General features: G+C 30.4%; 2 protein-coding genes across 2 annotated transcripts; both read right to left on the bottom strand.

Annotated features, from left to right (window-relative positions):
• Positions 1–2,533: 2,533 nt before the first annotated feature.
• Positions 2,534–3,312, bottom strand: LOC148194452 (auxin-responsive protein SAUR71-like). Its single transcript, XM_088097750.1, has one exon. It carries the CDS (start codon positions 3,150–3,152, stop codon positions 2,769–2,771), a length of 384 nt encoding a protein of 127 aa, XP_087953876.1. The 5' UTR covers positions 3,153–3,312; the 3' UTR covers positions 2,534–2,768.
• A 6,096-nt stretch (positions 3,313–9,408) lies between these two features.
• Positions 9,409–9,943, bottom strand: LOC124827323 (auxin-induced protein X15-like). Its single transcript, XM_047300350.2, has one exon. It carries the CDS (start codon positions 9,891–9,893, stop codon positions 9,573–9,575), a length of 321 nt encoding a protein of 106 aa, XP_047156306.1. The 5' UTR covers positions 9,894–9,943; the 3' UTR covers positions 9,409–9,572.
• Between the last annotated feature and the right edge of the window lie 307 nt (positions 9,944–10,250).

Here is a 10,250-nt window from a genome sequence, read left to right as displayed (position 1 = left end):
ATTATAATATAATTATAGACATAAACATAAATAAATTTTACACTTTTATTATAAATAGTATTTTGCTTATTTTCTAGATAATCTTTTATCAGAGATAGTTATTTTAATTAAAAACATAGTTGAATTATAAAAAAAAAAGGTTACATTTAACTAAACTGTCGCTCAGATAAAATTAGTAAAGTAATTACTTTAATTTAAAAGAATGGTTATTTAAATCATAAAATCAAAAAAAAAATTGCATACAAAAATAAATAATAGTATAAATTTGAAAACTTTTTTTGATTAATTACAATTTCGCCCTCTTCCATTATAAGAGGGATTTTGGTTCTTCCATTTTTTATCGATTTTGGTACTTTTGATATATTTGATTTTATCTTAATAGAATATATTAGGTGTAGCATTCAATTGGACGAAAATAAATGAATAATGCATATGTAAGTATTATAATAAAATTAGGAATTTATTTGAAATGAAGCGACTATAATTGCAAAAGTAAATAAAGAAAAATAGTAGATATTTAAACTTAGACATTATAACTACATACCAATTTTAAATTATAGAAATCTGGAAAATTAATAAGAAATTCAAAATATCAGGGCAAGGATACCTTAATGCATCTTTGGTCCACTGTGCTGTGCATTCTCCTCCGACAATCTACCATCTGCAATTTCTTAGGTCGACAAGGGAGTCATTACTGTCTGACTGCAACTACAGCATTCAGGCTCAAACAGTAATCTTAGGGTAAAAAATTATATATATTGTTTGAAATTTAAATGTATATTAAGTTAAATATTAAATAAAAATGTAAAAGTAAATATTATTTATAAATTTATTTTAATAAATTGAAAGTATAGTCAATTTTTTATACGAGTTGAATTCGTATATAAAATGTCTCAGTGAAAGTTGGAAAAATGCATCACATATGTTACTAGAATGAAAACTTGAAAGAAGAATTTTACCACGCAAAAATTAACTCTTAGATTGCAACAAACACGAAAAAACCTTCCCTTAAATGGTGAAGAATTTGTTCTTCGTCATAGTGGGTGTTGCCAGACACTGTATCTTATCATTTGATGAGTCAAAACTTAAACTATGCATACGCTGATAACAGTTAAAATCCCAAAAGGGAATGAAAGCGTTGCTGTGAGATGCTTATCATTTTCTTCACTCATTGGAATTATCATATTGTTTTTGATTAAGTCTTGATTATTGGAAGTACGAAAGTAAGATATTTTTAGTATTATCTTTTACTTATTATTGTCTCATGTCAGCGAATGGCAATGTGAATGCAGCAAAACGCTTTCATTGTACATATGTGCAGTAGGGTCATAGGGCCTGGGACAAGTGAGTGCAATAATGCATAACTGCATGGATTCTTGTAAGAGTACAAACATAAAAAAATCCTACTCCTTGAGAATTTTTATGAAATCAATAATAAATAAACAGTAGAAAAGAATAAATTGGGAGAAGACCTGCATATTAAGTCTGTTGTCATCAATTTCTTCCTCAATGGTTTCTCTTTTAGGCTGATTTTCTTTTTGCGTAATTTGTTCTCTGATGTCTGAACAGCATAGCTTTGACCCCATTTATGCATACTTTTTACAGTACTACAGCGATCGGTGAACAGGTATACAAGAAAATGTTACATAAAGTACTTGAATTAATGCATAGAATAAGGTCTATCATTGGATACTGATATATACTTCCCATATATTACCATGCTTTAAAAAAAGATATATAAACATCAGATAGCCAAATATGAGGCATAAAAAACATAACATAAAATTGAAACATGAAGTCATTCTATCTTCATATATCAAAATTAAAAAAGGAGAACGATATCAAAGAAAAATGCACTTTGGTTTGTAAAAGCTTAGTTGTATATTGATTATGATATGTGAATTTTTATATATATACCTATATAGTATTAAGACATCAGACCCCATATCATATGGCTGAGATTACTTGCAAGTGAGAGGTCAGATTTGGTGATATTAAAATCTGAATTGGTCGATTTTGATTGAACAACATATATGGTAGCCAATTGAACTGACTACACAGAATCTCCAACACTGCACTAAATTGGGGTTATTTATAGACTTACTTTTACACTAGCTCAGTACTTATTTTGCTGTTTCTCCTCTCTCACTTTCTTTTGTCATTCAGCCTTGTAAGGAAGTACTGGAGCTTTCCTCTGTCTAAAGTCAGATTCTTCTGTAGCTTTCCCTAGTAGTCTCAAGAAAAATGCAGCAGTTAGTGAACTTTTTTCCTTAGCTTCTGACATCTGCCACCACTGTTGCTGCTCTAGTTTCCCATGTGATCTTGGAGCTAAAATTCGGAGACCCTTTTGTTAGATATTCAATTTGCTTTATTTTCCATTTGAAAAATTATATTATTTTATGATTAAAACTCAAGAATAGAAGTTATGAACCCTAAATGCTTCTTTGATATGTTTTAATTAAAGTTTTCCTGATCTGGTGACTTTTTTTTAAGAGTTGCTCCAACTTACAATCCAAATAGGAAGAAATTAAAAAGAGAATTTTGAACAAACATACTTGATGAGGATGAGGATGGAGATAAGCATAGAAAAAGAAAAAGGTTGTATAGTGGTTGCACCAAGCTAAATCAAAGAGAAGTTTGACTCTCAATTGATTGGTGCAGTGAAGTTATGCTAATGAACTATTAGAAATTTTACACTACTGAATTACTAGTAATCATTTAAGAAAATTGTACAGATTTGTTCAACTGCAGGAGATACAATGCTACATTCAACTCATTTGAATTGAATCTGTTAATTTGCTTCCATCTCCCACACTTTGATCTCGTCTCTCTTCTAGAATCTTCTCTAATTCTTGAGGGTGGCAGGGAATTTCCAAAACCCCCTTTTGCCTGAAACCATACTCTTCTCTTGCTCTCTCCAGCAGTCCCAAAAATGCAGGGTTACACAAATAGTGCAACTCCATAACAAACCGTTTGGTTTCTTCACCCTTTTTAGCAACAACCACAAAGTGTCCTTCCAAAACGTCATCTGGCACTTGTGCTGATGCATTCAGTGGATCGTCGTTGATCATCTGTGTTAGTGATCTTCTTATTGGTGATAACACTTCTGAGAAGCCATCGTGAATCTTGCCAAAGAAAGACAAAAGCATCATGAACTTAGTAATGCAATATTATCTTAATTAAACACTTGATGATCGAGATATGACAGGAAAGGCTTACTTTTATAGATGAGGTTGCAGTTTCATGATAATGGAGTGTAGATATTTATAATGATGACAAGGAGGATAAGATGCATGAAAACTCTTGAGAGGTACCACTGTGGAGCCTTTGCTTATTGGTGCAGAAACATGGACACTTAATGCAACATTTTGAAGGTCTTTTTCAACCTTCTGGACTCACATATAGACAATTGGCGTGTATTTCTTACGCGGTGTCTCCGTGAGGACACCCGTGCTATTTATTCATGTAAATTGAATCTAGCACTATCATTTCTTTTCTTACAAGCCTTGCCATCTTTTATTTGTGCCCTTCTCTTGTTTTTTATGTTTCTGCATGATTAGGTCATACTGGAAACTATCTTTTTCAGATGTACTGATATGTTTGTACATCACCAATGGAAAGTAAATGAGTCTCTTTTCATGATAGCTACCACGTACCCCCAAAAATTTACCTTTATTTTAACACTTTCTGGCAAGTGGCAACACTATTGGTGTTTCATTTTCGTCATCAACATCACTGGGATGAGCGATTTTCTGGGTCCAGAATGTGGATGACCCTTGAATAATACCTTTTCAAGCAAGGATTTTGAGAATCTTCATTAGATTCTCCACTTGATTTCTAATGGAATTTCACCGTTAGATTTATTTTGAACCATGAATTTAAATTGCATCACAACTGTAGTGACGATATAAAGAAAAAATTGGTCATTTTAAATGATTTTTCAACTGAAATTTGAGTTGAATCAACAACTATTTTCTCACAAATTTTCACAATAAACTGCAACCACGATTTAGATTGATGTTTCAGATCATTGCAGGAATAACTAGAATTGGATTTTGATGGAAGAACACGCAATATGTCTCCGTCATTGGGTGTCTAAGCCAGGTAAGACTGGGAGGCATTCCACACATGTCATTTAATGCAACATTTGGCTCATTCAATTCTTCCATTTGTTGAATCTTTAAACTGTTTGCAAGTCAAAATGATATGTAATGATTTTGAGATGTTCAAAATTATCAATGCAACAGACAAAGTTTTGTATGTAGCAGTTGAGTGTTATTGATAGTGCGATTTATAAACTCTCTCACCCTTTGAAAATCCTTCGGCTTCTTCAAGAATTTGCTTTTGATTTTGAATCTAGACACTCTTCTTTCTCTTTCTCCTCTCATTTTCTTCCTTGTGTTTAAACTTATTCAATCATTGATTGGTCCAAAAGCAATCCTTCAAAACTATTAAATTTGTCTGGTTTTATGACTCTTACAAGAAAATTAAATTTAGTAACAAAAAATAAATAATCTCTTGAGATATAATTTATAAACTAAAAATTATTAGTAATTAAAATAGTTTTAAAAAAATTATAATTAATTTCTAAATTAATAATTAAATTATTTTTTATTACAAATTGATTCCTAACATTAACTATCAAGATTATAAAAAAATTATTTTTAATTATAAAATTGATCTTTAAATATATTTTTATCACAAAAATTAATTATTATTTAAGAGTTTTTTTGTATTAAAAAAATTTAGTGATGAAATTTTTTTTTCTAAACTAGTATTTTTATGCATTGTGGAATACAGAATAATGCTTCTTCTCCATTTCTTGAAAGACAAGGGAAAAAAAATAATGTGAAAAATGTAAAAAGGATAAAACCTTACTGGTCGAAAGAAAATTATACAAAGTCTTAAGTAACTAGCTTAATTTATTCAAATCAATTTATTTAAATCCTTAACAAAACATGCCTTCCCAAAATTTATTGATGCAGTATGCAATAATATATAATTTTTATTAGTGAAAAAAATGTTACCAAATAATGTTCGTTATTCACTGTAACTTTCCTAATGACAGGAATTTATATTGTTTACCCTATTTTTCCCAGTGAATGAAAGATACCACTTTTATTTTATTGTAACCCTCCTTATGAGTTAATTTACATGTGGCACTACCAAAAACTTTTTTCTTTATTATAAATAATGAATCATAAATAGTAACAAATGCTAATAATTAGGAAATAGCTGTGATAGATTTTGCGACAAAAACATGTTATTTCTATATATTTTGCACCAAAAGAGAATTAGTGACAAACATTTATAATATAAATAATTTGAAAATAAAATATGTATCAAAAAATATATTGACAAAAATTGGTGATCACTTATGTAATGACAGGAGTACAGCAATTAAAGAGAAATATATGAAGCTTTAAGTTTTAAGCATGCTACATATTTTGTGTTAAAAAGTTTTTACTTAAAATTTTTCCTAAACAATATAAAGGATATTTTAACTGAGAGGATCGAATTGAAAATGGTTTTAGTCTTTTAATTTGAGCGTGTATGTTTAAAGAACTCCGTAGAATCTCACTAATAGATAAAAATTCAATTTTATTAATGAATTTCATCAGTAAATTTTTAAATTTTTATTATTGATAATAAATTGTGTAATTTCGAATTTTTAGACTATTTATACATATTTTCATTAGTAATAGATTAGTCAATAATTTGTTCATAAATGGATATTAAAGGTCTTGTATTTTATTTCGACTTTGGGATGAGTTCCTTCCAAAATAAATGTCATAAAATTTGCTAATAACTGAATTTTTCAGTAATTTATTTTGTCAATAAAATAAGTTATAAAATTCTTGTTAATTTTTTTTAGACTCTGATTATGATAAAATTCGTATAATTAATATTTTTTTTTGAATTATTCAATAAAATGGGTATTAAAAACTCTTACAAAATCCAACTAAATATGGCTTATTAAATCCATTGAAGACAGGTGAGAAGAAGGCGAGAATTTCAATCAAAGTTTATACGAGACCCAAGCACCAATCTAAGTATGTGAAGCCGACTTTGGGGCCTAAACTTTTATGTGTTGTACAAAAAATCTATTTTGCATATCTACCCTACCATTCTTAAATATCACATTATTTCTATGGTTTCATATATTTCTAATGAACGTTATCCACGTGCACCTCCAAACCCTGTTTCCTTTAACATTCATTTTCATTAGATTAAATTATATACATCTCTAAATTATCTGAAACAAATAGTATCTTGGTTCGTCTACACATCTTACCACATTCATTCATCTTCTTTACTTTTGTTTATCAAATTGTGCTAAGATATTGAGGTTTTTCTCTTCAAATCATTCTCTTTTATTAATTTATCCATCCACATAACTCCCTGCACTAGCTAACTTTTATTATTGCTTTCAAGAATTTAACCATGTGTCTTCTTGGAACCTTATTCTTCATCTTCAACTTATCCATGCTCATCAAATTAACTGCCTTCCTTACCTCCTCACCAAGACGAAACTTGGTATTATTTCTTCCAATTAAATTTCTCTAATACCTATATTTTGAATATTATATGTCTTTTCATAGGCATTGTCTTTCACTACCAAGCCTCGAGTTCCACTTTGCTAACAGAGCATTATTAAATAGCTTAGTTTCACTCCAAGCGGACCCTCGTGATCCCAACGCCATAGAAAGTTTATCCGAATCCTTTCATTATCAAGATTTGCAATAGTTGATGCCTTACATGGCATGGATATGTGATGACTGATTTTGTAAATATTCTCTCCACAAAAGGATACAAACTTCTCCATTCCACCTTGATAGTCTTTTCCTAATCTTATTATATTTTTCTAGAAATTTATTTTCCATTAAATGTATCACTACGAAAACTTTTTAAATTACTAATGGAATTTTACCAGCAAAAATAAATTCATCATTAGATTTGAATTACTGATGGATTTAGTCGAAAGATTTTAAAATTTTAATTACTTATAGATTTTATCGATGAATTCATTACTAACAAAAGAGTTTGTCAGTAAAATCTATCAGTAACATACATTCCACTTATCGACAGAAAAAGTCATCGATAAATTAATAACTAATACATATTTCATTTATCCACAAAAAAATGTGTCAGAAAAATTTGTTGGTAATGCATTATTCATTTATGGACAAAAAAATTTGTTGGTATGTATATTTCACTTATTAACAAAAAAAAAAATCATCGGTAATGCATATTTCACTTACCAAAAGAAAAATATGTCAAAAAAATTTGTCGCTAATACATACTTCACTTACCAATGGATCTATCATTAAATTTGTCGGTAAATGAAATATGCATTACTGACAAAAAAATCTGTCGGTATAAGAGCAAGAATTTCTCCATCCATTTTGTCTCCTTGTCCGCGAGACACATTATTTATTTCTTCTTCATCTTCTTTGCGATATTTATTGACGAATTTTATCGATGAATTTTTTTTTCCGGTAATTATCGACAGATTTTTTCATCAATAATTATTGACAGAGGTATAGACAAAAGAATTCATTGGTAATTACTAACGAAACAAAATTCCATTAGTAAAATTTACGAACAATACTTTTATCAATAAATTTTATGCATTATCAATGAATTTTAGTCGTCAATGATATCAATTTTTCTTGTAGTGCATTGATTTACAAACTCGCTATATATTCATAATGTACAATAGAAACCTTCATTTCACTGATCACAAGTTTTCTCTCAATTCACCTTAACCACTACACAAGTCTTCTTCCTTTTAATTTAAACTTGTTATATACCCTTGTTTGTGCTTTTAATTTTACTGTTTTATACCTATATTTGATCTCAGCGGAACTTGATTTAATGGTTTGTGCTTGTAGGTTTTAACTTCTTACTTTGAAAGAGTTTTCACATGTTAAAAAAATTGATGTTAAATATTGAGGTTATTTTTATCAATTTCTTTTTGTTGTTCTTTATACATTCTTACAAATTTGAGAAATTATTTTCACGGTATATTTTAGAATTTTTGGTTGTTATTATTTCCATCATATTTATAGTAGTTTGAAGTTCGGGTATAAAATTAATTGTACCCACATATTCATTTGTTTAAATTTTCCTCAATTCGAAAAGACGCCCATTTTCAAAATGATAAGAAACGGATGAATCAGGACATTTTGGACTCCACTATGTCATGATTTGTTGAAATTTTATGTTCATGTGCTACTAGAGGTTATCGTGATTTGGGGGAATTGGTGTGTCAACAGAAATGCTGGTATTGTAGGCTTACGAAGCTGAAGTACAACTCTTTTTTTCTTGTGATTTTGATACTTAACATATTTTATGGGTTATGAGAGAGAAATTATTGGAAAGACACGAGTTCAATGGACCTTAATAATTGATACTTAGATTCTCAACAATATTTGAGTAAGATATGATTCTTCTCAGCACCAGGAGAATGGCCTTGGAAATTGCTTGACTTTCAATTGCAAAGTTCACGGGTAATAATAATTTGCATGGAAGTATGAAGTATGAAGTTCATGTCTTCTGTGAGCATAATCGTTTTACTCACAACCTGGCTGAGCTGAAGTTCATGATTTGTTGAAATTTTATGTTCATGTGCTACTAGAGGTTATCGTGATTTGGGGGAATTGGTGTGTCAACAGAAATGCTGGTATTGTAGGCTTACGAAGCTGAAGTACAACTCTTTTTTTCTTGTGATTTTGATACTTAACATATTTTATGGGTTATGAGAGAGAAATTATTGGAAAGACACGAGTTCAATGGACCTTAATAATTGATACTTAGATTCTCAACAATATTTGAGTAAGATATGATTCTTCTCAGCACCAGGAGAATGGCCTTGGAAATTGCTTGACTTTCAATTGCAAAGTTCACGGGTAATAATAATTTGCATGGAAGTATGAAGTATGAAGTTCATGTCTTCTGTGAGCATAATCGTTTTACTCACAACCTGGCTGAGCAAAAGTGCCGTAGAGAATCAGAAACTGTGGTGCTACAAAAAGTTATATCTCAAGTTACTTTTTTCTTTTAATACATTTATTCTGCAATACCAAAAGAAAAACGCTGCTCAATCTTTCTATTTTCATCTACCATGACATTTTTTTTCCTTCAAACTTACACTCCCAACACTGACAGGATATAATCTCTCTGACAACTGATCTACACAGTTGAATGTTTTCTCTTTTAACTCTAAAGTAATACTAACTTAGAAAATTAATTTAAAGCATCTACAAGAGAAAGCTTGGATGTGATAAAAATCAAATGTTTTTGATGCCTCATCTTTGTGTGTCTCTTTCATGTTTCTTCTTTTACCCTCTTGATTCAAATCAGTTAATTTGACTTGTGAAAAAGCAAAACAGAAAGTTTTAAAGCTACCCAGAATAAGATAATAGTTGTTATTTACTTGTTTCATTGAAAGAACAAGAATGTTTGGAGATACACAAAGTAACAAGTGATTATTATTACAGAGTTTGTTTCCTAGCAGTTGTTCTCTACAATGGGAAGATGACAATCCATTTTCACTCCTTCATCTGTGGTTATGCTTTTGGAGCATCTAGAATCTTCTGCAACTCCTGAGGTCGACAAGGGAGTGCAAGAGCTCCCTGGTGTCGGAAACCATACTCTTCTTGAGCTTGATCCAACAGTCCCAAGAATGCAGGATCAGACAAGAAATCTAACCCAACAATGAACCTTTTTCTTTCCTTACCCTTCATTGCAACAACAGCAAAATAACCTTCCATAACATCATCCGGTGCCTCATTAGGGGCACCATCTTCACTCAAGTAGCTGAATGCAGGCCTTCTAGCCACAAACAGTGAAAGACCCTTTTGTATCCTCCCAACAAAAAACCTAAGCATCTTCGGTCGGACTTTGTTTTCTTCTGATACAAAACAGTGAATTAATGAGTTAGAAGTTTCGGTGCTTGGTGTTGTGTTCAGAATTTGTCTATTTATGCTAAAGAGCAAACGCGGAATTTCTTGACTCTATCTTGGTGCGCATTGCAAACAGTGGATGACGTGTTTTTATGCACTGCATTTATTGCCAACTTGCTATTATTTGATGGATTCTCTTATCTTTGAGGGAGGGTCTAGCTGGAATTCATTGACCCCGTTTTTCTCTTATTCTTATAATGTACATCTTCAATTAGCACAATCCAAGACTTTGGCTTTTTTAAGACTAAAATTAATGTTTCTAACTGTTTACGCAGATTTTTT

The sequence above is a fragment of the Vigna umbellata genome, chromosome 8, assembly GCF_029865625.1.
Source record: "Vigna umbellata cultivar VRB3 chromosome 8, Vumbellata_1.0, whole genome shotgun sequence".
NCBI classification, from domain to species: Eukaryota; Viridiplantae; Streptophyta; class Magnoliopsida; order Fabales; family Fabaceae; genus Vigna; species Vigna umbellata.
The sequence above is the reverse complement of the archived record's forward strand: the minus strand, read 5'-3'. Positions and strand labels throughout refer to the sequence as shown.

Coding starts and splice junctions, on each gene's coding strand:
- LOC124827323 (XM_047300350.2), bottom strand. CDS start 9,893: ATGCTTAGGTTTTTTGTTGGGAGGATACAAAAGGGTCTTTCACTGTTT.
- LOC148194452 (XM_088097750.1), bottom strand. CDS start 3,152: ATGATGCTTTTGTCTTTCTTTGGCAAGATTCACGATGGCTTCTCAGAA.